General features: G+C 52.9%; 10 protein-coding genes across 10 annotated transcripts; 7 read left to right on the forward strand and 3 right to left on the reverse strand.

Moving 5' to 3' along the window:
* Positions 1–1,654: 1,654 nt before the first annotated feature.
* Positions 1,655–3,274, forward strand: AKAW2_11667S (uncharacterized protein; the record flags this gene model as incomplete). The annotated part of the gene is made up of 1 exon (XM_041684176.1): positions 1,655–3,274. The coding sequence occupies one exon, from the start codon at positions 1,655–1,657 to the stop codon at positions 3,272–3,274; it is 1,620 nt and encodes a 539-aa protein (XP_041538387.1).
* A 1,409-nt stretch (positions 3,275–4,683) lies between these two features.
* Positions 4,684–6,456, forward strand: AKAW2_11668S (uncharacterized protein; the record flags this gene model as incomplete). The annotated part of the gene is made up of 1 exon (XM_041684177.1): positions 4,684–6,456. One exon carries the CDS (start codon positions 4,684–4,686, stop codon positions 6,454–6,456), a length of 1,773 nt encoding a protein of 590 aa, XP_041538388.1.
* An 801-nt stretch (positions 6,457–7,257) lies between these two features.
* On the forward strand, positions 7,258–8,766 carry AKAW2_11669S (putative monooxygenase; the record flags this gene model as incomplete). The annotated part of the gene is made up of 3 exons (XM_041684178.1): positions 7,258–7,303; positions 7,392–7,592; positions 7,679–8,766. The coding sequence occupies 3 exons, from the start codon at positions 7,258–7,260 to the stop codon at positions 8,764–8,766; spliced, it is 1,335 nt and encodes a 444-aa protein (XP_041538389.1).
* A 1,281-nt stretch (positions 8,767–10,047) lies between these two features.
* Positions 10,048–12,314, forward strand: AKAW2_11670S (putative C6 transcription factor; the record flags this gene model as incomplete). Its single annotated transcript, XM_041684180.1, has 5 exons — positions 10,048–10,434; positions 10,520–10,888; positions 10,950–11,284; positions 11,338–11,688; positions 11,741–12,314. 5 exons carry the CDS (start codon positions 10,048–10,050, stop codon positions 12,312–12,314), a joined length of 2,016 nt encoding a protein of 671 aa, XP_041538390.1.
* Positions 12,315–12,326: 12 nt separating this feature from the next.
* On the forward strand, positions 12,327–12,644 carry AKAW2_11671S (uncharacterized protein; the record flags this gene model as incomplete). Its single annotated transcript, XM_041684181.1, has 1 exon — positions 12,327–12,644. The coding sequence occupies one exon, from the start codon at positions 12,327–12,329 to the stop codon at positions 12,642–12,644; it is 318 nt and encodes a 105-aa protein (XP_041538391.1).
* A 316-nt stretch (positions 12,645–12,960) lies between these two features.
* AKAW2_11672A (uncharacterized protein) lies at positions 12,961–17,062 on the reverse strand (the record flags this gene model as incomplete). Its single annotated transcript, XM_041684182.1, has 2 exons — positions 12,961–14,209; positions 14,268–17,062. 2 exons carry the CDS (start codon positions 17,060–17,062, stop codon positions 12,961–12,963), a joined length of 4,044 nt encoding a protein of 1,347 aa, XP_041538392.1.
* Positions 17,063–17,641: 579 nt separating this feature from the next.
* AKAW2_11673A (RNA polymerase-associated protein) lies at positions 17,642–19,649 on the reverse strand (the record flags this gene model as incomplete). Its single annotated transcript, XM_041684183.1, has 4 exons — positions 17,642–18,361; positions 18,411–18,550; positions 18,604–19,343; positions 19,435–19,649. The coding sequence occupies 4 exons, from the start codon at positions 19,647–19,649 to the stop codon at positions 17,642–17,644; spliced, it is 1,815 nt and encodes a 604-aa protein (XP_041538393.1).
* A 574-nt stretch (positions 19,650–20,223) lies between these two features.
* Positions 20,224–20,988, forward strand: AKAW2_11674S (demethoxyubiquinone hydroxylase family protein; the record flags this gene model as incomplete). Its single annotated transcript, XM_041684184.1, has 1 exon — positions 20,224–20,988. One exon carries the CDS (start codon positions 20,224–20,226, stop codon positions 20,986–20,988), a length of 765 nt encoding a protein of 254 aa, XP_041538394.1.
* A 221-nt stretch (positions 20,989–21,209) lies between these two features.
* On the reverse strand, positions 21,210–21,906 carry ltpA (tyrosine protein phosphatase LTP1; the record flags this gene model as incomplete). Its single annotated transcript, XM_041684185.1, has 2 exons — positions 21,210–21,775; positions 21,837–21,906. The coding sequence occupies 2 exons, from the start codon at positions 21,904–21,906 to the stop codon at positions 21,210–21,212; spliced, it is 636 nt and encodes a 211-aa protein (XP_041538395.1).
* A 1,867-nt stretch (positions 21,907–23,773) lies between these two features.
* Positions 23,774–26,991, forward strand: chsA (chitin synthase I; the record flags this gene model as incomplete). The annotated part of the gene is made up of 6 exons (XM_041684186.1): positions 23,774–23,792; positions 24,061–24,236; positions 24,297–25,931; positions 25,978–26,379; positions 26,427–26,924; positions 26,977–26,991. The coding sequence occupies 6 exons, from the start codon at positions 23,774–23,776 to the stop codon at positions 26,989–26,991; spliced, it is 2,745 nt and encodes a 914-aa protein (XP_041538396.1).
* Positions 26,992–27,282: the final 291 nt, after the last annotated feature.

Here is a 27,282-nt window from a genome sequence, read left to right on the forward strand (position 1 = left end):
AAAGTGATATTGTTGAGCCCTTCTTTGAGAGAGTAACATTTGGACCGAAGCATTGTTGTATATGCAACTGCAGGCAATTCTGAGCAGGACGGATTAAAATTAAGAATGGACCATTGCTTACTTGCTTCCCCACACTAGGATGACCATAACAAGCCCCGCCGGTGGAAGACAGGGTCCAAGCGTCAAGCACATCATAGCCAAGGTGCACATGATAGCATTCGGTCATCTTCACCTGTTGTTATGTTCTGCTGCTACAAGCATACGTGATCCTAATGTTGGAGCTCAAGTATGGAGTGCTTAGCATGAGGGATATAGCTTCGGGATGGAATATTGTCATACTCAAGAAATGGGGAGTATTAGTACCTATACTCTATGTCTAATTTGATTCTGTTTGTACCAGAACTAGTTGAAATAGTAATTTCCCTCAAACCATGAAAGCTCACTGGTTGTCGATATGATGATGTTGTGTGGAATCAGCGCATCATTCTCGCCCGTCCTGGTGGCTTGTATATATAATACGAGCAAGGTTGAACAATGACTCGGAGTTAAGACTCGCAATCGAAAATGTACCTTGCCTTGCCGAAAAACACGCCCTCGGGTTATAGATATAATTTATGTCCGAGTGATACTCAACTATGGTTCCTTAAAAGTGAAACAGCCCAAGCCACCTTCTAAACCCTTACCCGACCCAAGCTCCCATAGTCCACCGTTCGGTAATCCGAGGCAGGGCTCTCACCTCAGAACTCTCGGCGTAGGTTGCTTATTCCAGAGGATATGTCCGACAAACCCGATCGGCAGAATGATACCCGACAGATACTCCGAGGAACGGAATGGTAAATGTCAGAATAAGATTTATTTTAAGATACAATTATATGATGATTTAAGGTCTTACATGTCTCACTCACCACTTTATATCTGTAGAAATAAATACGGAAGAAATAATATTAGTGCTTATAAACGGTTTAACTTATTACAAGTTTCCAGAGAACAGACAAGACGGGAGTCTAGTACTACGTAACTCCTCGCTTCTAGGCAACCGCATTCGGTAAGGCTGATTTGATTGATTTGACTTGCAAACCAGATCCACACTCTGCCGAACACCAAGCCTTTTTCACTTCCCGGTTGCCACTGCCACTGCCAGTCGGAATTGCTATCGGAGATGCTTTCTCGATAACAAACTCCCTCTCACATGCGCTGCTGCTGTCTTACCCCCGAGCTTTCTTTCCCATCTGTCTAGATACTTCATCTCCATTGGCTCCCCATCCCACTCACACACACCCCCCTCGCAGCAAGTAGCAGCATTCCTTAACAGCACTTCTAATCGCCGTGTGTGTGACTCGTCATCCACCCTACCACTCAACTCACTGGACTAACTAACCCAAAAACCCACCGCTAGTCGCCGCCTCTGTTGGCTGACGCGGCCCCTTACTGCGGGACTCTCTATATTATCGCTCCTAGCTATCTACCTATCTACGTAGTTTATCCTGATTCAGCCCCATCACCGGTGCCTAATATTATCTTTGCGATGGAGCCATGAGTATTAAATCTGCCCGCACCCCCTGATAAGATAAAAGTTGTTTTTTTTTTCTGCTTCTTGGCTCCGGTTCCGCTTTACATCAGCACCAAACACCAAACACCTACCTCTGTATACAACATGGGTGTTAAACCCCTCCTGCTATCGTCCCTTTTATGGGCCGCTAGCACCACTACCGCCACAGCAGCATCACCATCAACAACGCAAAATGCCAACCACATCTTCAACTCCATCCACTCCTCCATGCGACAATGGGGCTCCTCCCTCCAACACAACGGCATGTCATTATTCCTTGCCAGCGTCCCCGCCGGCACACAATTCTACCACGGTACCTCGATCCCCGACCCCATTAACGGCACGGAGTGGCTTGCCTTCGAGCCGGAACATGCGATGGTGTTCGCGAGGGCGCATATGGGACCCCCGCCGGATGAAGAGGACGATGATAAGAAGAAGAAGGAGTTAAGGAAGCGCGATGAAGAAACAGAAGAAGAGAAAAGTTCTGGCTGGTTACATACCTATGTCGCTGCTAAGGATTTGCGACTGCTCTACGCCGATGGCATGTCAGCTGGAAAGACACGTAACGGGACGCTTGATTTCGAGGATCGGGTCCTGTTCCGGGACGAAGTAGGCGAAAAAGAGATGATGGGGGATCGCGAACGGGCGAACATGTTCTGTCGCATGGCGAAAGAGGAATGGGATGATCGGGTGGATGGCTTGTTGCGCATGGAGGCTGGGTTTGAGATCATCCTGTGTGATTTTGCTAGGGATTTGAAGGAGGTCAGGGTGACGCGGACGAAGCCGAGTTACCCGTTTAGGGGACCCGGCGGTGGTGGAAACGATGACAAGAAGAAGAAGAAGGGGGGTCCTGTGACCAAAGGAGATGGAGCATTGTGGTTCAAAGCGATTGCTGCGCGGTATGATGGCATTGGGGGTAACCGGGTGACGCTGAACTATGACAACTTCGTGTCGGCGTATACGTATGGGCTGGACCTGTTCCATTCGGTCAATGAGACTTTCACGCTGCCCCGGTTGACACAGTTTACGTCGCAGCAGCTGGTACCTATCAGGGAAGCGCTGAATGAGCTGGTGCTGCAACATGAGGCCAAGGAGGCTACCTTCAACTGGCAGACTATCACGGATATGGTGGTGGAGCGGTACGCGCATGACATCCGCTACTTTGCATCGGGCCAGCTGTCGACGGTGGAGGATATCCACGCGAAGATAGAGAAGGTGCTGGCTCCGTTTGTTGACTACGGGGATCGCGATGGAGAAGAAGAGGCTGAGCGCTGCTCCATGCAGTTCATTCCGGGCGGGGCGTTCGGTGGTGATGGCGATGCTGGGGTGGCGGCGACGGCCGTGCATGCAGTCACTCGTAGGATATGTGAGACGATGGTCCAGGGCTGGCAGGAGACGGACTACAACACGCTGATTGGGCTTTTTCAGGATCTGATGGAGTACCTGGCCTGGACGACGTGGAAGCAATGCAGCGGATGCGCCGACCACGAGATCTGCGTGGTGCCCATCTGGCCGATGGGAACTGTAGAAGACTACAATCATCCGCAGTGTCGCGATGCAGCGAAGCCCGAAAGCGAAGGTCAGAACTATTGGGGTGGCCGGCCTGGTGGCCCTGGAGGTCATCATCCTCCGCCTTCTGAATCTTCGTCGTCGGCCGGATGGATTCCGAGCTTAGTCTCGTTCCTGCGGTCATTCCTGGGAGTCGCTCTGGGATTGCATTTCTAATGTGGGACAAAGAGGGATAAAGATTTTCCACAAATTTTCTAAATTTATTTTCGCATACCATCATCTAATTTGAACTTGATTTGACATCTTACATATGAACTTGAAATTCGGGCAGAGGAAACTCCGCTCAGGGGTGCCCTGCAAAACCAACATTTGCCTTAGCAAATAGAAACTGCGTGTAAGAAGGAAAAGAAGCGGAACAGAAAAAGGGTCAAAAAAAAGCAACGATGACCTACCGAACCTGGTTTTCGGAGGATCGGAATTTGACAATTAAGCTGCCCGAAGAACAGTAGAACGGAAGTTAATTCGTTGCTCGTGCGCGGTTGAAGCTGCTCGAGGCGCCACTTCGATAGTTTGCTGCACGCTTGCATTAAGCGCCTTGTCGATCCCTTCGGTCCAGACACAAACATTCGTGCCTGTCACTCTCGCCCTCTTGGCCACGTCCTGATTTTTTAGTACTTTGGGTAGTTAATCACAATTTGTACTCTGAGTATGGCGACTGCTCTATGGTCGGGTTTCAGCTGCGGCGTCCACTATACAGCCACAATGAAGGTAGTCTTGCTAGCTGAAGGCGAAAAGACCGGGTTAGCCATGTCTTGTCGGCCAGGTTAGGGTAGAATGTTCGCAGTAGTACTAGTTGTGTAGGATAGGCATCAACCCAACATCAGCACCATCAACCGAGGTAATAATGCACAATGCTTCACTTTTTGCCCCCCCTTCTCCCATTTTGGTAACAGTTGCCTTATGCCTCCCTCCCCCCTCCCCTGAAACTTGTTTGCTACAACGATGCTAAACAACATAGTTTCTTGTCGGTGCTCCTGCCACCGGCACTTACGAATGCAGCCCGATTGCATTGCGTGCACGACACGACTCGAGTCTAGCCTATCTAGCCAGGACGATCCAAAAATTAGGGTCCCACTATCAACTCGATGGGTCTGGCAGCCCAGTGGATCCCCCCTTCCTTGACATTCACGGATCACGTACAAGTGCCGTCCACACTTGTCGATCCTCCGGATCATACACTGTCAGGTACCACTGAGCTTGCAGCCGGTGAGCCACCAAAGACAATAATCTTGGATAATGCGAGCTTGGCACAAGGAACACGGGGGGTGGAGAGGGGGCTTAATGGTGTAATCTGTAATCTCAGTTCGTGGGGAATGCGAGCGAAAAGGAGAAATCGCCTCACGTTGAGCCGTGAGTGTAGATACTGCTCATCCGCATATAAATATGCCCTACTGCTGCTCTCTCCATCCCTCTCTCTTCTCTCGCAGGTCAAGCAAGTCTCTCTTTAATCTTAATCCTAATCCCTCCGCCTTCTCCCTTCACTCTTTCCTTTTTTGCTTCCCTCGCTTCACGACCACCGCTCCTTTTGTTGTCGTTTAGTTCCATTCCTTCGCTTGTGTTTCAATATGAAGGCTTCGATCCTAACGGCCCTCACTTTGGCCGCCTGCTCCTTCGCGAGCCCCGTCGGCCAGCTTCATGCTCGCGACGGCGAATGTACCTGCCAGCCTAATGGCGGTTCGAGCTCTGGCTCTGGCTCTGGACCTTACCCCGGCTCCGCCTCCGGCTCTGCTCCAGGATCGGGTTCTTACCCCGGCTCTGGCTCCGGCTCTGCCCCCGGTGCTGGCTCCTATCCTGGCTCGGGATCGGGATCTGGCTCAGGTCCTGCTCCTGGCTCTGGCTCTGGCTCCTACCCGGGCTCTGGCTCTGGAGCTGCTCCCAGCACTGGCTCCGGTTCCTACCCTGGCTCGGGATCCGGCTCTGCTCCTGGATCTGGGTCTTACCCCGGCTCCGGTTCTGGTTCTTACCCCGGCTCAGGCGCTGCTCCTAGCTCTGGTGCTGGCCCTGCTCCTGGAACTGGCTCCGGCTCTGCGCCCGGCACCGGTTCAGGCTCCTATCCCGGTTCAGGCTCAGGCTCTTACCCTGGCTCTGGCTCTGGCTCGGGATCTCAACCCTCCGAGGTGTCGACTTACCCTGCCTCCCAAGTTCCAACGCTGCCTGGCTACCAGCCCCAGCCTACGATTACATTGACAACGACCGTTCCCGTCACTGCCTCCCCCGGCTCTCCGGAGTGCACTACAACTGCTCCTGCTGCTCCCGCTGGTCAGCCGACTGGCCAACCCGCTGGGCCCGGTGCTCCTACCGGCCCTGCCGGCCAATCCCCTAGCCCTGCCGCTCCCGCTGGTCCTACCGGTCCTGCTGGACAGCCTGCTGGACCTTCTACATCTGCTGCTCAACCCTCTGGCCCCGCCGGCCCTAGTGGCCCTGCTGGTCCTTCTGGCCCCTCAGGACCGGCCAACTCTGGCTACCCTGGCAGCCCTAGCCCCTCATCTCCTTGGGGTACTCCCAGCTCTTCGGTCCCCGCTGGATCTCCCTCGCAGACCCCCGGCTGTGAAAACGGCCACTGCCACGGTACCGGCCACCTCCTCCAGGATCTGGGCGTTCAGGCTGATCACCTTCTCACCGTTGTTGGTGATGGCACCGAACAACTGCTTGTCCAGCTCAGCCAGCCCGTTGCGGACCTTCTTTCCAGCCTGGGCCTGACCGGCCTTGCTAAGCCCGTGGGCAAGATCATCAAGGACGCCGGCAGCATTGGCGAGCTGGTTAAGGATCTGGGTGCCCCCGTCGAGCAGCTTCTGGTCGTCACCGGCAAGGACACTGGCTATCTCTTGATTCAACTGGACCAGGACGTAAAGGGCGTCTTCGACAGCATTGGCCTGAACGCATTGGGCGAGCCCGTTGGTGACCTGCTGGGTGCCGTTGGCAGCAGCCTGAAGCGTCGTCAGAACTGGGACTACAACCCTTACGCCAAAAACCCCAACGGGCTCGTTGAGAAGCTGGCACCGGTGATTGACTGCATCTTGGTGGTTACCGGCGAGGACGCCAAGGACCTTATCATCAAGCTCAGCAAGCCCGTGGCCGAGGTGTTCAAGGCACTGGGATTGACTGGCCTTGGCGACAGCGTAGGTAAGGTCGTTAAGACGGTCGGCACAGATGCGGGTGACTTGGTTTCGGATTTGGGTCAGCCCACCGAAAAGTTGCTCACTGTGGTTGGCGATGGTGGCAGCAAGCTGGTGATCCAGTTGGCTCCCGATGTTGCCAACTTGGTTGGGGACTTGGGACTCCCCAAGGTTGGTGAGGCAGTGGGTGAGGTCCTTGGAGCAGTGGGTAACAACGTGTAAGAAGTCTCGACTATTCTTTCTTTTTCTATTTTTCCTTGGTCCTATGAACAGGTGATGGAATTGCATTGCATTGCATTTATTTGGATGCGATGGTGTTGAGGCTACTTACTAGTACCATATACTATACAAGATGTAATTAGTGTAATTGATAATGATACCTAATCAAGAATATTTTTAGTTGACTTCAATACTACTACTACGACGACTACTACTATCCAGTTACCTTCCACATTAACACCCATCCACACAACATAGTACATTTTCTCCATATTCTCTTATCCCCCATCCATTCATCCGCCGATTCCACTCCGAGGCAGCCCTACTTTTCCCCTCTCTCCAGAAGCGTACGTAAGCCGCATTCCACAGCCTCTCATTGCCTTTGCCTTGCCCCGGATGTAAATTGATTCGCCCCACGGGGTTTGACTGCCGATGTGGAGAAGCGAGCCGCCAGACTTGGCAAAGGCAAACCGTCATCCAACTGGAGAGTACTTGACATAATGTGTGAGTGAGTGGTGTGTGAGAGGGAGACTTTCTGGGGGGAAAGCACAAAGTTTCGCCTCCCGCTTCGTTCCCTCCAGCAATGAAATCATGGATGATTGTGGGACGTGGGGAGGCCATTCCCCCCCGCGGGTAAGATTATTCCCGCCGTGCCATTTCCGATTGCCGGTCAGAGTTCTCTATTTAATCCTCCAGTTCTCTCTACTTTTTCTTGCTCTGTTCAGCTTCAAAGTTCTTTCATTTTGTTTCTCATAGACACCTCTCCTCTCTGATTCTCCTTTCTTTACATACTATACTATCATCATGGCGCAAACTCCGCAAGACCTTAAGGTTGCCATTCTGGGTGCAGGTATGTACATCCTTTGTTCTCTGCCGCCCTATAATAGGGTTTAGTATAGAGAGTACGACACGATACTAATAGTAGTGCTGTTGTATAGGCATGGGTGGCCTGACCTGCGCTTTGGCCCTGGCCAAGGAAGGCTTCAAGCACATCGACGTTTATGAGAATGCACACGATCTGGGCTTCGTTGGAGCTGGTATCCAACTGGCCCCGAACATGGCCCGCGTGCTGGATCGCCTGGGTGTTTGGAAGCCCATTGAGGCCGAGGCTGTTAACATTACTTCCACTAGCGTTAGAGGTACGTGTTGCATTCTTCCCAAATATGAAACATCTACAGTCCTTCGTATGTGAAACACCGAGCTCAACGCTAATAAAACCGAACAGTCGGTGCCTCGGACTCGGAGTTGGCCCACGTCCCACTGGAATACATCCACGACACCTACGGATATCCCCACATGGTTGGCCACCGGTCTTCCCTCGCCGGCCACCTGTACCAAGGTTGCCTGCAGCACCCGGACCAGATCCGCTTCCACTTTGCCACTACCGCCAGCGACACCACCTTCCGTCCTAAGTCCTCCTTCACCGCTACCCCTCGCGACCACCCCGAACAGGCCTACCGCGTTGAGGCTGATGTCCTACTCGCCTGTGATGGCATCAAGTCCCAGACCCGCGTGGCCATGCTCGACCTCCTCGGCATCAAGGCCGGCGTCAAGGACACCCACCAGGCCGCCTACCGTATCATGATCCACAAGGACCAGATCAAGGACGACCCCGAGCTCCTGGAGCTCATGAACGGCAACCGCGTGACTCGCTGGATCGGCGAGAAGCGTCATATAATTGCCTACCCCGTCTCTAACAACACCATCTACAACCTCTCCACCACCCAACCTGACACCCACTTCGCCGCCGCCACCAATGCCACCTACACCACCCGCGGTGACAAGTCCGTCATGCTGGGTGTCTTCGGCGACTTCTGCCCCATGGTCCAGCGTATGCTGAACTACGTCCCCGAGGGTGAAGTTTGCGAGTGGAAGCTGCGTGTTCACGAGCCCCTCCCCACCTGGGTGCACGAGACCGTCGCCCTTGTTGGCGATGCCTGCCACCCTACCCTGCCCCATCTCGCACAGGGTGCCGCCCAGGCCATCGAGGACGGTGGTGTCATCGGTGCTGTCCTTTCCAAGCTCCCCGATACTACCCCAGCTTCCATCCACAAGGCCCTCAAGGTCTACGAGAAGGTGCGCAAGGACCGTGCCTACGCTATCGTCGAGCTGGCTGCCGCTTCCGGCCGTGCTCTTCACCTGGGTGAAGGTGCCGCCAAGGAGGAGCGTGATCGCCAGTTCGCTGCTCTCCGCCAGGGTAAGGGCCCTGTGCCCGACAAGTGGGCGGATGCCGATGTGCAGAAGGAGCTGTATGGCGTTGATGCGACTAAGATCGCGCTGGAGCAGTTCGACGAGCTCTTTGCTTCTGTGTAAGCTTTGGCCTTCTACCTTCTCCTTATATCTTTTCTTTTTTCTTATCGCCTTCACGCTTGCACCCGATGTATATTGTATATAGAGCTGATTGGTTGTATTGATGATTGAAGGTCGGGTCGTGAGGCGAAGCTGGCTTGATCAATTGTGTGGAGGAATTGATTGATTAGCCGGTATTAGTGTTCTTTTATCTAGCATTGCAGCCCCTTGCATATACAATGATGATGTTATGATTTGATTGTTACATTATTTTTCTTTCTTTGTTCGTAGTATACTATCCCTCTTCCATGCATGCATCCATTGGGTGAATGTATACACCCGAAGTTGTACAAGACGGAAGGGGCTGGCCGCAGAATTAGTCTCGTTTGTTTGTTAGTCATGGGTTGGATTTTACCCCGGATTTTCAGCCCCTCCTTTTGGTCTGATTTTCAAACCAAAATCAGATCAAACCCGAGGGGTTGGACCCCTTGGTCCTTGCACACCGGCCAGGCAACAACAATAAAATAGATCTACCCCTCGAGTTTGTGTGTGGGAGCTACGCTTATGCCAATGCTGCATTGTGACTACGAGTCAGTATCTGGGGTTTACAATCCTCCCCCTCTCCACCGCTGTGGGTATGCTTATTACAAGGAAATCTATCTCAGATTGCACGGGAGAACTAATCATAAGTAGTTATGAGATTCCTTATGCAAAGAAATTAGAGCGTAAACTTTGGTACCTGACAATATCTGAATCGGGGTTTGAATCAAACCCGCGGGATTAGCAAGGATCCATTTCTGCCTTGATTGAGAGGTCCAAAGATTAGGTACCGGACAAAAGGGTCTCGACCCAAATTTTAAGGAGAAAAAATTCTACACTAGTGACGTTATCGCATATTAGTGGTCTTACTTAGATCAATTAATATATCCGCAGAGCAAAGTCTGTTGTAATGAACTTGATTAATGTAGCATAGCAAGCTTGTGTACAAGCCTCGGCGGCAGAAGTATCCTGGGCTATAAGCTATGGTTAAACTTCTTATCAGATGTTGCTGACAGTGGCAAATCGAAGAATCGAGAACAATTCGAATTGAAAATAACAGCAAATCATTGCTCGGGGAGACTTCCGGCTTGGCGCGCTGAGCTGAATCAGCCAGTGACGGAGTGGCTATTGCCGCATCGGGCAACTAGCAGGGCTCCTAGTTGCCTTCTTCCTTGTTGCGGCGCTTCTGTTTCTGTTTTCTCTTTCTCTCTTCTTCTGTCTGCTCGTCCCCGGCTCGTTCTCCCTCTCCAACCAGCTCAGTTGGATATGCAGGGTTCTTCTGATGCCAGCAGCGCGTCTGACGACCTCTCACCATCCCAGCCTACTCTCGATTCCGCCCCGTCCGCCAACCGCAACTTGAAGATTGCCATCCCTCGGCTGGCGCCGCCTTCCGTCAAGGCCAACCAGCAACGGACGCCACGCGCCTGTGTCGCCTGTCGCGCCAGGAAGACCAAGTGTGATGGTCGTAAACCCGTTTGTCGCCAATGTCGTCGTCTGGATCTCGTCTGCAATTATGCCGGTTCTAAGCGCGAGCGACAACAGCTGGAGCTCGAATCCGTTCGCAACAAGGTCGTTGCCTACGAATCGCTTCTCAGCGACATCATAACCGACACGCAGCAGACGGGGGCTTCTTCCATAGAGGACATTCTGAATGTGCGTAGTGCCTACGATGTTGCCACTTCGCCTCTCCAGAGTACTCAAAGCATTGCCATACTGACCGGTTGCCACCTCCCCGCAGAGACACTTTCAAGCATCTCCAGATGTCTTTGCGGCGCTGCTAGCTGCCAGATCCATATCGGATCCTCAACTATCACCGCGGCCAAAACCGGGGATTTCTTTAAACCGCATGCATATTACATTGGCCACTAAACCAAACAGCACTTCTCATCCTCTCACTGAGACCCCTCTAGTACAGGTCAGCAACATCCAATCCTGGACCGACCTTGTCGATAACACCACAGCCAGCCACCTTCTCAGCCTCTTCTTTGCCTGGGAGAACCCAACATGGCGCCTGGTCGACCAGGAGATGTTCATCCGCGACCTGGAGAGCGGGAGTAAGCGGTTTTGCTCGTCGCTGCTCGTCCACACGCTCTTATTTTTCGGCTGTGTAAACGCCACTGCAGTCTGATGTCGATTACTGAACGTCAACCACTAACTTTTCTCGATAGAGCTCTTCCTACCATTTGGGGCGCATCACTGATCGGCGGGAGGAGAAGGCTCTGGGCAAGAAGTTGTACTCTGCCCTGCAGCATCTGTGGCAGTCAGAAAAGGATGATGCTGGCCTTCCCACGGCCCAGTCCAGCATCATGATCGGCCTGCTTTGTTGCACCTTTGGCATTGACCGCTTGGGGACCCGCTACATCATGCATGGCGCCCAGCTCAGTCGGCAGCTGGGGCTTCACCGCGAGTCGGCCCCTTACTTTGCTACTGATGTAGAGGCCGATGTCGGCTCGTTATCCCGGTGTCATAAGTTCGTTGCTTGTGGCGTTTTCGATGTGCAGGCGTAAGTGGCAACCCCCTATGTACGCGTGGGTCCTGACTAATGAGACACAACAGGCTCGCGGCACAAGTTTATCGAAAGACACCGGTTTGGGATGAACCGCCTGCTGCGAGCTTCTCGCAAGAAGAGGCCGCGGTTTCGGATGAAGACGAAGAATGGAGGCCCTACCCTTTTCAAACCCCGGTTTTTCGGCCCTTCCATCACACGGCCCTGTGCTTCCGCAACAAACTGGTCGCAATTGTCAATGAGACTGCCAGCTTCGCGTTAAAGTTTCCGGACGTCAAGCTCACCCAAGACGATTGGGAGTACGGCCGTCAGACCTATCAGAGACTACAGGAGTGGCGGGCAAGCTTACCATCCGTCCTTTTGCCAGATGAAAACCCTGCGCCGAATATTCTTACACTTCAGTAAGTTAGAACATAGATTGTCGCTCGGTGCCTTACTAACGACCGATTGCAGCATGTACTATCAGGCGACGGTCGTGGCGTTGTGCCAAATCTTCAGTTTAAATGCCGACCCGACAAGCATTCATCCTCATTATCCAGATTTCGACCCAGAATCGATCAAGTTACAATCCCTGGATATACTTGGATCCCTCGTTCTCTTGTTCCAAGCATCACACGGACTCAGATCTGTTCCCATCGTGATGCTACATTACTTCCTCGTGGGCGGCATGCATGCCATCTCTCAATTACGACCTATGGACTTCAAGTGGAGCTTTGTCCTAGAGGCTTGCGTGGTCGGGCTGTGGCACCTAAGCCTGGGATGGGGGCGCATGTGTACGGCATTTTTGCGGACGATTGAGCTTATCTTGGAAGCTACCAAACCGGACCCAACGCTGGTGCCGCCCAAAGTGACCGCTGTTCTGCGGCTCTTGAAGAGCAATCTCTGGACGGCAACCGATGTTACTTCTCTGTCCACCGACTATGTGGTGCATCATGTGCCGGCTGCTGCAGGACACTCCGGGCCGCAGTTTCGGGCCGCAGGGCTAGAACAGCTGATCCGTTCTATGGACGATTTCGCCATCAGCTAATGGGCGGTGAGGATGGGATTCTGCCGATTCCTGAATCATTCAGACGTTCTCCGTATACGATCGTCGGAACTAAACCGTATTGGGCAAGCTCTGCGACGCATGTCTACAATCAATTCTGGGCCTACCTCTCGGCCTGCTTGCGTCAACCCTCCGCTGGACATCAGTCGGCGACAAACAGAGGCTGCCACCGCCGCTGTCCGACAACAACCCACACAGTCATCCGCGCCGATGCAAAGTAATCCCGCCGTCAGTGACAGTAGATCTGCATCCGTCGCTGGGTGGTGCATCTGCGGGTATTGGGCAGTTAGACTAGCGCTATTCTATAACTAGTGAAGGACAGGTATATGGTACATGTGTATACCTCGGTAGTAGATGCACCAAAAGTCCTTTCACTTCGATGTGGTTATCTTTCGGGTCATATACCAGTTGATAATATGCTGCTTGATAATGAACACTCAATCTCATGCATATAAAAGCACATAGTTAGGATTCAGTTATGTACTCTGATATTCTAAATCAAACCATAACTCCACCCAAGCTTCTGATGCCCGTAACTCCTCTAAAGCAACTAACAACCCAACCATTAATCATCACATATACCGTCCCCTCTCTTCCCCCTCAAACCCAAAATCAACTACTAAAAGAATCACTCCCACTGCCCCTTCCCCAACGCCCCCAACCGATTCCTCGCATGTTTCTCCACCAACGCCTTCATATTCCCCTCTCTCCCTCCCCTCTCCTGCACTCTCAATTGCCTCTCCCGTTCCCTCTCCCTAGCAGCAGTATAATAGTTCACCGCTCCACTCTTCCCCCCTCCCTTTCCAGCAGAAGAAACATTACCCGATTTACTCGTCGAAGACAATGATGAACCGGTACCCTTCGATGTCCTAGACGACATACTTCCAATCGAGGTAGAAGACCCCGTAGACGAAGCCGTAGTTCTCCGAACGAGTGGCGGGGGCCGCGCGAAGCCAGAAAGTTCTGCCGCGCCGGAACTGCCGGAGTGGAATGCCATTCTGTTTCCGCCGGGTGCTGGGACTGTGGCTCCGCTGGAATTAGTGGTGGTGGTGGAGTTGGTGTTGGCTGAGTTGGAGGATGCTTGGCGGAGGAGGGCGAGGCGGTCGACGACGGGGCCGCGGGTGCGGCGCGGGTGTTGGCGTTGGGAGGGCGGGAGGGGTTGTTGCTGTTGTTGTTGTTGTAGGTCCTTTGGTTGGGGTTCTTGGGCGCCGTCTTGTTGGTAGGCTGTGGTGGAGAGGGGATCGTCGCCGTCTTCGTCTGTGTCGTTTTCCATGTCCATATCGTCCATGTCGATGGATGCGTCCTCGTGGAAGGAGTCGTAATCGTGTGTTTCTGTGAGGAAGGATAGTGTTTCGCGGATCTCTGCTAATGTTGCGGGTTTCTTGGACATGGCGGAGACGGGTTTCGTGCGGCGCAGGTGTGGTGGGGGACGGGGTGGGAGGGATTGGAGGTCGGATGGGTCGGTGGTGTGGTCGAGGGGGCGTTTGCGGGTGTTGGTATTGTTATTGGTGGTGGTATAGTCGTTGGGTGTGGTGTTGTCTTGCGAGGATGGGTCGTCGGTTTGGGTGGATTCTTGTGGCTCGTCGAGGAAGTCGAATCCCACGTCGTCGTCATCGTCATCGCGGTCTTCGACGGCGCGGAAGAATGCTGCTTTCTTGGGATTTTCGGCGATTTCACCGATCTTCTCGTCTGCCAGGAGGGCTTTGCGCATGCGTGCGAACTCGCGCTGTTTCTCGCGCCGGCGGGCGAGGAGCTCGTCGTCTGAGTCGTCGAGGTCGAACTCGTCATCGGCGTTGCGACGGCGGCGGAGAGCTCCTGTGGTGATGTCTTTGAGCAGTTTGGCGACTTGCTTTTCGTCGTTGGTGCGTTGGTGGAGACTGGTGCGGCATTGTTAGTTTCTAAAGGGTAATATGGCTGGGTTTGGGGAAAGCTTACGCATTCAGTGCTGCCAGCTGTTTCTCATCGACGGTCTCGCCGCTGTTGTCGTTGATCATTTGTCTGTCGTAGGCGTTCTCGGCTTCGTCGTCATCCTCGTCGCTGGCGCCTCCTAGACCGGCGTATTCGTCGTCGGACTCTTCGGCTGCTTCTTCGACGATCTCCTTGGCTTTGCTCTTCTTGCGGTCGAAGGGCACGGCGGGCTTCTTGGTTGCCTTCTTCATTACGTCGAAGGCACTGGCGTCGATTTCAAAGTCGCCCTCGTTGTCCTTTTCTTCTTGCTCTTCGATCATGGAGAGGTCGGCTGTCCGTCCGCGCTTGAGCTGCTTCATTCTGCGGGCTGGGGCTGGCGATCCATCTTCGTTGTCGCGGTTGATGACAACGGTATCGATGGTCGACTGAGGAGTTCCGAGGAATCGTTTGTTAGGGTCGAAGGGCGAAAAGACGAATCCGGCATCCTGAGTAGGATCTGGCATTTCGGAGAGCTGGGTCGATCGCGGAGCAGGAGACTCGGAGATTCGTGAATCAGACTGTGCGTAGCCTGCCAGCAGATCGACAGACCCCTTTCTTGGCTCTTGACTGTCTCTAATGATCGTCTGTGAGTCGGATGGTTCACGGTCTTCAACCATAGGATCCGGGTCAGGAGCAGAATAAGGAATCGTAGAACCGCTTTGCGCGTTATCCTGGTGGCTGCCAGAGATTGTGCCGGCAAAGGCCTGCGTTAGACTCATCAGGTTGCTGGAGCTCTGTGTCGGAAGTTGTGGCCGCTCAACGGAACGTGTAGTAGGCGTAACGATGGATTTCGCAGGCGTCTTTGGATCGATCTCTTCATCTTCATCGTCTTCGTCGTCGAGGACAACTCTGGTAGGCCGCTTTCGCCTCTGCGTTGGCGCATCATTCTCATCGACCGACATGGTTTCCGTCTGGTCATCTTCTGATTCATCGCCTTCGCCTGCTTCAGAATCGACAAGTCCGTCTTCACCAGCAGGCTTATCTTCTTCGTCCTCTTCCTCATCCTCATCCTCCTCGGCTTCTTCCTCAGAACCAGAGTAGTCCCAGTCCTCGTCGTCTTCATCTCCACCCTTGGCCGCTTTCCGTTCTATCTTGGCGATATCTTCAGCCTCTTTCCGGGCCTTCTCAACGAGATTCTCGAGCTCATCCTCCATGGCGGCGCGTTCTTCCGCTGTCTCGATATGGATACCCTTAGCTTTCAGTTCCTCGATTCTCTGCTGCCTTTCCCTTGCAGCTTGTTGCTTCGCCTTCAACAGTACCGTGGCGGACAACTGGGCAGGGTGCATGGCAGATTTGCGTGTAGGAGACGTAATGTGCGCCAGGGCTTTCAGTTTCATCATAGACGCCGGTTCCTGGGCCTTTCTGGCGGGGACATTCTCGAACGCTGCAATACGTCGACACTTGGCGGGGGAGGTGACAATCTCGAGCTCACTGTCCGAGTCGTCCTTCTGTTGCCGGGCGACCTCCTCGCGCGTGAGTCGCACGCGAACAGGTGGGCCCGTTAAATCCTTTCTCTCCTTCTTGGAAGGCGTCTTTCCCGGCTGTGTTGTATGCGCTTCATCAATTTCCATCCTCGCTACAACAGGTTGTTCAGCCTGCGGACGTGGATTCTCAAGAATATCCTCCAACGGACGGAACTCAGTCTCCGCCTCTTTGCCCAAACCCTCACCGGCTTCCTTCTCGACCGGTCCAATGACAGGCGAAGTACGCGGAGTCTCCTTTTCCTTCTGCGCCTCAGCATCAGACGAGTTCAACGAATCAGCAGTCGTGGACGAGTTCTCCCCCGGCGCTCCAGGCGCAGTCCGCTCATCAGACTTGACCGCATTAAACCGAGCGAAAAAGCTCTCTTTCGTAATCTTCTTCTTGGTTTGAGCCTGATGCGCCAACTGCATATTACGACTCATCCGTTGCGTCTCGCGATTCATCTCCTCCAGAGCCTTCTTGCTCGCCTTTCTCGCAGGACGCGACGCCTGCTGCGTCAACTTCCGTCCAGATCCATTTTCCCCCTCGCTCTCACTACCGGACAGAATTTCCGAGCTGAATTGCTCCTGTTGCTTCGCTCTCGCCGCTCTCTTCTCAGCCTCGGCCTTCTCCTTCTCCTCCCTCTCCTTGCGCTTCTGCGCAACTAACGCCAGGAACCGAGAATTAGCCTTCGGCTGCGCCTCTTCCTCATTACCCGACCCTGCTTGATCTCCGTCCTCATCGTCCTGACCTCTCCCAGGAGACGAGACAAACAAAGGCGACTCCGAGCGCGCCGGATGCCGCTCGTCCATCTCTACCTCGGGAACCAAATCAGCAGTATTCCTCCCTCTCCTCCTCGGTCCAGCCGTAGGAAGATCATCCTCATCCTCATCCTCATCATCCATAACCACATCATCATCATCTTTCTTCTCCGTCCGCAACGTCTTGGAAACCCGTTCAAAGGCCGTCTGCCCCTCAGACTGATTTTGAGTATGGCCCTGTAACCGCGCAGCCATGCGCCCCTTCGGCATGACAATATCCTCATCATCTTCCGAGTCGTCATCGTCCGAATCGGCTGGGTTCGTAGGCTGTGTGGAGATCGTGCTGTGTTTCAACGCATTGCTTAGCGTAGTGGTAGATCGATCGGGTTTCTGTTGTGCTGGTTCATTATCTGATTCGGAATCGCTGTCGAAGGCTGCCATCATGGCTTTAATCTTTCGTCCGGGCGTGAGCATCATGTTGTCGTCGTTGGCGGCGGCGTTGGGGGAGTTTGCGCGAGACGCGGTGCGCGTCGTGCGCGGTGTGGAGGGCGTGGACGACATTTTGTGATTAAGATTTCGGGTATCTTTTGGGTTGGCTGTAGGTATTAGTTTGGTGTATTGGTAGAGGTCATGTCTATGGGTATTTTGGAATATGAATTCGAGGTCAATGGAGATGTGCACGGTGGTGTCCACAGTGGGAGGAATGCAAGGGCGGAGAATCTACTACGGGGGTGGTAATTACTAGTCGGAATAGTTAGAACATAGTAAGTAATGGACGCGCCGCGCACGCGTTGCTATCACACGTGATCGGCCGATAAGCCGCGTTATCGGCCACAATCTACCCCGTAAGGATTGCTATGGAGTATTGCGGAGGTATAGAAGCTGCGAAGAAAAGCGTAGATTTGTACAACTGGTGAAGCCAATTCATAAAGGTGCTTTATTTTTATCGTACAGCGCCCATGATATGTTTCTCGTTACGCCAATAAACACCGCCCCCTGGAACCCGACGCTGTCTCAAATGCTTCCCGAATAACAAAATCGTGCCATTTCCATCAGAAGCCGTCGGCAAGATCGTATATGCTGTATGTAGGATGCTAGTGGTGTGCTAGATGTGCCCAAATTTTTTTACCTCATCCAAGATCAAATTTCAATGTCGAGCTCCAAATCCAAGGCCGCAATGTTTTCATCATCCATGTTCCGGTGCCGGATGGAGGCAACGCCACCTTTGCTGGTTTTCTTCTGGGATCCCGCCGGGGTACCGCTGGCCGGTGTGCTCGCTTTAGACGGTGTCTCCGAGGCAGTGTTCTCTTGGCTCGCGTTATTCTCAGTGGGGGTGCCGTTGCCATTGACGTCGTAATGAGTCCGCGCTTGGGTTCTAACGCGCATGAACGGGTTGTGGGCGGCTTCTCCACGAGCAACAGCTGCAGCCGCTTTACGGCTGGCCTTGCGCTCTTCTATCTGCGCCCGGCGCACGTTCTCGATATTGAGCTTCTGGTTGCGTAAGTTCAGCTCAGCAAGGCGTTCATGTTCCGAGGGCTTGTCCACGCGCGGCTTGGGATGGCTGCCAACTGCGAGCTTCGGTGTCGCCATGCTGGCCAACTCAGCCTCTAGCCGCTCCATTTCCGCATCATCGCCAGCTTCTCGAGCAAGCTTCAGCTGTTTCTCGATATCCACGCGCTTGAAGAACTTGTACTTCGTATCCAATGAGCCTTGCTTGCGTAGCTTCTCGTTCAATTCCTCGTTGGTGAACTTGTGGTTCAGCAACCGATTGATATCCGTGACTTTGTTGGCAACCATTGACTTTGTAGCCATCTTGCAGTCTTCGACGGCCATGGTTTGACGATACCGGTTGAACTCCGCCTACAGTGTATCAGTATATGCTAACACGGACACGTGCCAAGTACCTTACCTCTGTAAACGGAGAGTCGGAGCATGCAACAAAAGGAAACTCGCGCTCAGCCTTTCCATGTGCCAACACAGCATACTGATTCGTCACGAATGACCGGCCATTTTGGCCCTCCATCGCATAAGGCTTTCCCTCGGAAAATCCTGAACAAGTCAGCGACGAACAACCTAACGCGAACGTAAGAGGGTTTCCCTACTCTTAATCAAGCAAAGACGATACTCGTTCTGACCAGTCTCACGGTTCGGCCCAATATTGACACGGGCATAGCAGCCGGAGATCGCGTCATCAAACCCAGGATAGAAGCAGACCTGGGCAAAGTTACTTCGACCCACCCGAGTACGTTGGATATCCCGCAGTTCCGCAGGCGGGTCGTCTTTCGGAGGCGACGGTGAGCGCTCCCTGTCATCCCATTCGACTTCACTCTCGCCTTCTGCGTCTTCGTCGGAGATCCGGTCATCGCGAGAACGGGTCTTCTCCTTGACCGGTTCACGACGGCGGAGCTCGTCACGCTTCCCCTTCTGCTCTCGTTGCCGCTTGTAGGCTTCAATAGCATCGGAGGTCTCTCCCACCTTACGGCCACCAAGCGTCATCTTCTGACGCGAACTCTTGCGGTTGCCCTCATCAAGATTTGCCACACTGGCCTTTCGCTTGTTCTTTTTCGCTTTGCGGGCCTCCTCGCGCTCACGGGAAGCCAGAAGACGACGAAGAGCAAGATCTTGATTATGACGATCAACCTCCTGCGCACGCTCGGAGAGGAGCTGCTCTCGTTGAATCTCGGGCATCGCCATGATTTCCTCCTTGTCCTTGGCAGAGTAGTATAATTTCTCGTAAGGGAAGATAGGGCCTTCATCTTCAGCCTCAGGGGCTGAGCCTTCGGAATCTGATCCTGAATCCGATTCGGACATGCTAGCAGAGTCGAGCGATTCAGCAGCGGACCTATAGAGCGTACTATATTAGCCGAGTCTGCGAGTCGCAGTGATGACCACAGAAAGCGGCATCGCAAACACGCGTGGCAAACAATACATACAGTTCGCCATCCTCTTCATCCTCGTTTCTTCTCGACTTCCGGCCCCGTTTCACGGTCCTAGCAGTGCCTTTACGACCCATAGCCGATGCGTCGGGAGACTGAGGGGATGATGATCGACTGCGAGATTGGACTCTCTCCTTGGCAGGGGGGGATGCTTCCTCATCGGAGGAGTCTCCCGCAAGAGCGAGGAGCTCGGCATCGAGGTCGTCAGCCATAGTGAATGATGGTAGAGGTTGCCTTGGAATTCAGGTCCTAGTAACACCAGTAACAAGGCAAGCGGCGCTAGACTGCTCAGGGAAGGAAGCCGCCAGCAGGAAAATGGATGGCTTCCAGGGTAACAGATGCCACCTGAACCGCAGTCGCGCCGAGTGAAAAGGGAGTTAGGTGGCCAGAGAGCGCTGACTTGGACGGGGTCGCTCTATAATAATAGTGGTGAACACCCTCAGAGACTAGTATTAATAGGGTCGCGTATCGAAATAAAGAACGGAGGAGGCAGTGAAGCAGTGAATCCCTGTTGGGGGCGGTGTGGTGAAGGCGAAGGTGGTTAGTGAAGTGAAAGACCAGAGCCGGGAAGTGAAAAGAAGCGATTGGAGCGATTCTCGACGCTCGTTCATGACGTTCCGGTCCAGGGATGGCGTGCCAAGGCGTGTAAGCGCGCGGCTGCGGCTTATCGATCGGGTTGGACCACCTCGGAACTCATGGCTGCTGCTGGCATTCCTCCGCGGCCTTAAACCTCGCCCTGAAGCTTGAACGGCCTTCCAATTGACCATTGGATATTTTATCTTTATCATGAAGGCCCTCAGTTTGCTCCGAAGGGCTCCGCTGGCCCCTTCCCTTCGGCCAACACCTCCCGCCGTCCTCGACTTTCTCGCGCCTTCCACTCTACAAACCTGTCGCCAGTACAATTCTACAGCTACACGGCAGTCCGCAGCAAATCCCTCCGTGTCACAGCAGACATCTGGATCATCGAAACCAAAATATGTTCTCAATCAGCAACAACGCGAGTTTCTCGACCGAGCCCTCCGCGTCAACCAAGCCGGCGAGCTAGCAGCCACCTTGATCTACACGGCGCAAACACCACAAGTCGTGCGCTCTCATCCTCACCTGCGGCCGTTGATGAAACACATGTACGATCAGGAAGCGGGGCACTTTGACACGTTTAACCATCTCATTGCGAAACACCGAGTACGACCGACGGCCATGTATCCGGTATGGGAGGTCGCAGCAACGTTCCTGGGCTGGTCTACCGGAATGATGGGACGTGAGGCAGCAATGGCCTGTACGGAAGCTGTAGAAACCGAGATTGGGTCTCACTATAACGATCAAGTGCGGGAGGTTCTATCCTGGAAGGCGGAGGCTGAAAGTCGGGGAGAAGAGTTGGATGAAGAATTGGAGGATATGCTGGTAACTTTCCGACGAATTCGCGATGAGGAGCTGGAGCATTTGGACCATGCTGTCGAAAATGACGCGAAGGAAGCTCGTCCGTACGATCCGCTGGTTAATGTCATCCGCTACGGATGCAAAGCTGCCATCAAAATCAGCGAACGGGTGTGAGCACACTGTGGGAAGCCTAAAGCAAAAGGGTCAAAGTTTGTAAATGTACGATAAAAGCTGTACTATTATTATCTTGATTTGTCACACTTATATAACCTCATGTAAAGGCCTGACTATTCGCTCAGCGAGTCTATAACTGGGTATCTACAACCAAACACGCCCGAATGATTCTATCAAAAGGCGCACTCTATGAAAGCCAAGCTCTCTATAACCCCATCAACTTAATTCTCCGACTCCGTGCCCTGGTTCTTTTCCAAGTACTCCAAAAAGCTCTTCGAGAACCGCGTCACCTGCTGGTAGACCTCCTCGAAGCCGTTAACCCCACCATAGTAGGGATCCTGAACAACCTCACCTCCGCCGACGCGCTCGTGCAAGACACCACCAGTACCAAAGTCACCGAACAGACGGACCTCCGCAACCTTGGCGCCTGCTTCCCCGCTCGCGGCAAGGGATGCCGCAGTCGCTGCCCGGGTACCCTTGGTGCCACGCGATGCGGGGCCAGACTTGTTCATAGATGCCAGAACCGACTCGCGAACATCCAACAGATCGCGCAAGTTATATTTATCCATCGCGAGGAGGTAGTCAAAGTCGAGGAAGTCCTGCTTGGTGACTTTGCGGGCGGCATGGTTGTAATTACGGATGTTGTGGCGACGGAGCGTGGACATGGTGCGAGAATCGGGATCTTCGCCGGCGTGGTAGGCACCTGTGCCGGCGGAATCGATTTCATTGATTAGAGGATGGGAGGCTGCGACGTTGCGGAAAACCCCTTCTGCCATGGGAGAACGACCTGGGTGGTTGGGTTAGCTGGCGGTGCATTTCACGATAATGCGGGGGAGACCAGGACGTACAGATGTTGCCGAGACAAACGAAGAGGACATTGACTTGCCGGCCAGCGGGGGTAGAGTCTGTGACGGTCATTGTGATTGTAAGCTTTTGAAGCGTCTATTGAGAAATCTATGGCTTGAATGAATGATGAATGAGTGTTGAGTGATTGTAAAGAAGGTTTGATTGAGTAGTGGTGATTGATTATTGATGGTGGCGGGGATTCCGCGCAGAATCTTTATCGATAGCGGAGGGCGGTAGTCCGTGCCTGATTCCTGAGGCGACGGCGCATTGTGATTATGTTGCGACACATTCCTCCCACATCCAGTCTGGCTCTGGCTTTCCTCTGTCTTGGTGCGTATTTGTCTGCATATGCAGTCTAATGCGCGCTAAAATATAGACAGACGTGTCGTGAATGAACTACGAAAGTTTAGTAGAGACGAGCTAGCACAGCAGTTACAAATGCTGATAAAAAGAGAAAGAAAAGAAAGGAAAAGGCGCCGGATCGGGGTATGTTAAAGTCACATGCTATCGATTTTCCGGAGGGCCAAAGAATTAATTGTTCATCACAGAGACCTAACTGTGCTAGTTTGTTCACAAACGCGCAGATATCGTACTTTATCTCTTTCTGCCTAAGAATATTAGCGCAGCGGTTATCTACTATTGATTACACAATAGTACGAAGCACAGAAACATTTAGGCAGCATCTACAAGGCGATCAAGCATTGCAATGTTTCCGCGTACTGTGCCGTCGAAGGGCAAATAACATGCCTTGTCAATCCACCATAATCACAGTGCTCTTAATATCCACACTATAGTCTAACCAGACTATTCTTAGTCCGATGAATTTAAGGTGAGACCCTCCGCCAACTATGACGTCGCGCAGGGCTGTATGATCCGAGATGCAACCAGGCAGCTGCTTTTTACCATCCCATCAGAGACAGCCAAGCTGACTGCAGGTTATAAAAAGAACATGAACCGTAAGTGCGACCCCATTGAACCCTGTTGTCTAACGTGTTCAACGCGCACAATGTCAGACACCGCCACGCAGCCCGTGGCTGTGACACTTGAGGGCCGATCAGCTGTTGGCCCAGTGATGAAAGTGGAGATCCGATGAGCCATGGAGCCAAAACTCAGTATCCATGGGTGTTTAGGCGGATTGTTTCAGGGGAAGGACAGTCGGACAATTGTGATTGTAAGGTTCTAGTGGGACTCAGGTACTTTATGAAAATTGAGAGCATGTAGTCCATTAATCCATAGCATGATATCTAGAATTAATCATGCGATAGATAGCAAAGCCGCAGAGTGCCTCGTGGGTGTGTCTGTAGAAAAGGCGAGTGGAGACTCACATTCTTTTGTTATGATTATGACCCCCAACTTCGGTCGGCATGACCCAATCAAGGCAAGTCAGAGTGTGAATCCACTTCACTAGACTCTTCAATCTATCCCAATCTGCTCGTCGTCATTGATCGTCCCCGCGGTTCCTTGGTCAACGGGCTTCAACTTTTTCCACCCTCAATCCTGCAGTATCAGTTGTTAGTGTTAGTGTTCCTGTCCGTGGCGCTGCGGCGACGAGGCCGAACCGCCGTCACGAGCAAAGCCCACGGCCCAAAAAAAGCTGTCGTCTGCCAAAAGATCGGTTCAACCATTCTTTCTTTCTGACATCCTGACCCCCGTTTTATTACTTTGATTATTCTTCATTTCCCCTCTTCCTTCTCCTGTCCCGTCCGTCCCTTATTTTTCCCCATAAATCAGACTCGCCTATCAGAATCTGAAACTCCCGCCAGCGACGGAGCCTCTGCGCTATCGCAGCGACCTGAACGCTCGTCGATTCCCACATTCCACCAGTCCCTCCTGGCGCAATCTCCAATCTCGATTTCTCCCCCCTCCCCCCTTAGCCAGGAATTCACAAAGGGGGCTGGTCTATTGGAACGCTTAATTGTCCGACGCACTATCGGCCATTATGTCCTATAATCGCTTGGGTAGGTTCTTAATAATTTCTCCGCTGCTGGTCTACTTGGGACAGCTTGCGCGGCCGTGACTTGTCGCGCATTCGCTCCCTTCTCCGCATCAATTTCCCTCCTGAAACCCTAGTGTCGGGAGCGAGCCTTACTATACGAGGGAATTTGCTCGTATCTGCATGCGAGAGCTACAGACCTTTTGTATCTGTTGTGCTGTCATTGTCGCACCGCCATTTCATTTTCAATTGCGCATCCCGCATAGGGCGTTTATACTGACCGTCGAGTGCAGGAGACCCCTACGGGGAGGAAGAGAGTCACACTCCCATGATGAATCCTCACCATCTCGATGCTCGATCCCCGTCACCGGGCCGGCCTTTAAACGCCTACCAGCTGTCGGATAATCCCTATGCGCCTCGCGAACACCTGGAGATGCCCTCCAGCGATCGGCTGGCAGAACAACCAACGGTACGGATGTTCTTGGAGTTGTGGATGATGATGATGCTAATTGCCATGCTCCTGAACTAGTATTCGGTCGAGAGACTCCCAAACTCTTATGGTCATAACGAACTCTACGAAGATCACCACCCTCATGCCTACCCTGGTTACGAATACTCCCTCGACCCAGAAGCGCATCACGACGCTTACTATACCCAACCTTACCAGCCGGCGGTAACGCCGCATGAAGACTATGACTTGGGGCAATATCCCGAGCATCAACAATCATATACCGATGATCGGGTCCCTATCCTGCAACCAGATAACCCATTCGGGCCGGATCCGTATGCCGATGAGTATGAAGAGGAGCCTACAATCGCACCTACGCCTAGTCCGGCGCCAGTTCGTCGATGGAAGACCGTCAAGGAGGTGCAGCTCTTCAACGGTAACCTCGTGCTGGATTGCCCAATTGCGCCCGCCCTGCTCAGTCAGGTCCCTCACGCCGAACCCCCGGGTCGAGATGAGTTCACGCACATGCGTTATTCTGCCGCCACGTGCGATCCAGCCGACTTCTTCGAAGAGCGTTTTACTCTGCGTCAGAAGCTTTTTGCCAAACCTCGACACACGGAGCTTTTCATCGCAGTCACCATGTACAATGAGGATGATTTCCTCTTCGCTCGGACGATGATTGGTGTGTTCAAGAACATTGAGTACATGTGCTCCAGGACATCAAGCAAGACGTGGGGCAAAGATGCATGGAAGAAGATTGTGGTGTGTGTCATCAGTGATGGTCGTGCGAAGATCAATCCGCGCACGCGCGCTGTCCTGGCTGGTTTGGGATGCTATCAGGATGGCATTGCCAAGCAGCAAGTCAACGGCAAGGATGTCACAGCACATATCTATGAATACACCACGCAGGTGGGACTAGAATTGAAGGGAGGCCAGGTTAGCCTCAAGCCTCGGTCTGGTTGCCCCGTCCAGATGATCTTCTGTCTGAAGGAAAAGAACCAGAAGAAGATCAACTCGCACCGTTGGTTCTTCCAGGCATTTGGACGCGTGCTGGATCCGAACATCTGTGTTTTGTTGGATGCGGGTACGCGGCCCGGCAAGGACTCGATCTACCATCTATGGAAGGCCTTCGATGTTGACCCGATGTGTGGAGGTGCTTGTGGTGAGATCAAGGTCATGTTGTCGCATGGAAAGAAGCTGCTCAACCCACTGGTTGCCGGGCAGAACTTCGAGTACAAGCTCAGTAACATCCTCGATAAGCCGCTGGAGTCGGCATTCGGTTTCATTACTGTCCTTCCGGGTGCCTTCTCCGCCTACCGATACGTCGCGCTGCAGAACGACAAGAACGGACAAGGTCCGCTAGAACGATATTTCCTGGGAGAGAAGATGCATGGTGCCAATGCTGGTATTTTCACGGCAAACATGTACCTGGCCGAGGATCGTATTCTTTGCTTCGAGATCGTGTCGAAGCGCAACTGCCGCTGGCTACTGCGATACGTTAAGTCGTCCAATGGTGAAACCGATGTCCCAGACCGGATGGCCGAGTTTATTCTTCAACGTCGTCGTTGGCTTAACGGTAGTTTCTTCGCTGCTGTTTATGCCATTGCGCACTTCTGGCAGATTTGGCGAAGCGACCATAGCTTCATGCGAAAGTTCATGCTGTTCATCGAATTCATCTATCAGACCATCAACATGCTGTTCGCATGGTTTGGCATTGTAAGTAGCTTCTCACTCTCAGGCGGAACATCACTAACCGGCACAGGGCAATTTCTTCCTGGTTTTCCATATCCTTACAGAGTATCTGGGCGATGACGACCTGCTGGGCACAGTTGGTAAAGTGCTTGGCGTAGTATTTGAGTGGCTCTACCTCGCGACGTTGGTAACTTGCTTTGTTCTGGCGCTGGGTAACCGACCCGGTGGATCGAACAAGTTCTATATGACGATGGTCTATTTCTGGATTGGCATCATGATATACCTGGCATTCGCAGCGGTATTCGTGACCGTAAAGTCGATTCAATCGCAAGTGCAGGAAAACGGGTTCACCTTTTCGGATCTTTTCACGAACTACCAGTTCTTCTCGATTATCGTATCGCTCGGCTCTACCTATGTGATGTGGTTCCTCGCCTCGTTCATCTTTATGGACCCGTGGCACATGTTTACCTCCGTAAGTATCCCAGCACTGCTGATGTCATTATCTTCTAACCCAAACAGTTCATTCAATACATTCTCCTCACTCCGACCTACATCAACGTGCTCAATATCTACGCCTTCTGTAACACCCACGACATCACATGGGGTACGAAGGGAGACGACAAGGCAGAGAAACTGCCGTCGGCGAACCTCAAGCCCGGCGGCAAGGTCGATGTCAACATCCCGCAGGACGATGGCGATCTGAACGCGCAATACGAAGCCGAACTGGCCAAATTCGCATCGAAGCCACCCAAGGAGGAGAACACCGTCTCCGAGGAAGACCGCCAGGCCGACTACTACAAGGGATTCCGCAGTGCGGTCGTGTTGGTGTGGGTCTTTTGCAACTTTGCCCTGGCCGCGGTGGTGCTCAGCGCGGCTGGTCTGGAGGAGTTCAGCAGCGACCAGGAGACGACGGAGAACACGCGCGCCACCATTTACATGGCGGTGGTGCTGTGGAGTGTGGCGGGATTGTCACTTTTCAAGTTCATGGGAGCGATGTGGTTCTTGACTGTGCGGATGGTAAGTTTCCCAGAACCTAAGGATGTGGATTCAGCTAACGAGGGTTTACTAGTTCCGTGGTGTTTAATCTGGCGTTCGATGAGTCGGCTTAGATGGACAGATAAACAGACAGACAGCATACCGCTGCAGGCTCGGTATGGTATGATGATGACAAGCAATGATGGTTTCATGATACACGGGGCAATGGGATACCCGGTTGTTGATATGATAGATAGTTTTTAGTTTATGTAACATATGACATTACGCATTTTACACATATAGCCAAGTAATTCCGGTAGAAGAGAAGCAATATGCAGTCAATTCCCTGAGTCTCCACTTACATTTGTAATATAAATCATTAGAAAGACAGCGTAATATA

Source organism: Aspergillus luchuensis, chromosome 1, assembly GCF_016861625.1.
Source record: "Aspergillus luchuensis IFO 4308 DNA, chromosome 1, nearly complete sequence".
In the NCBI taxonomy this organism is placed as follows: domain Eukaryota; kingdom Fungi; phylum Ascomycota; class Eurotiomycetes; order Eurotiales; family Aspergillaceae; genus Aspergillus; species Aspergillus luchuensis.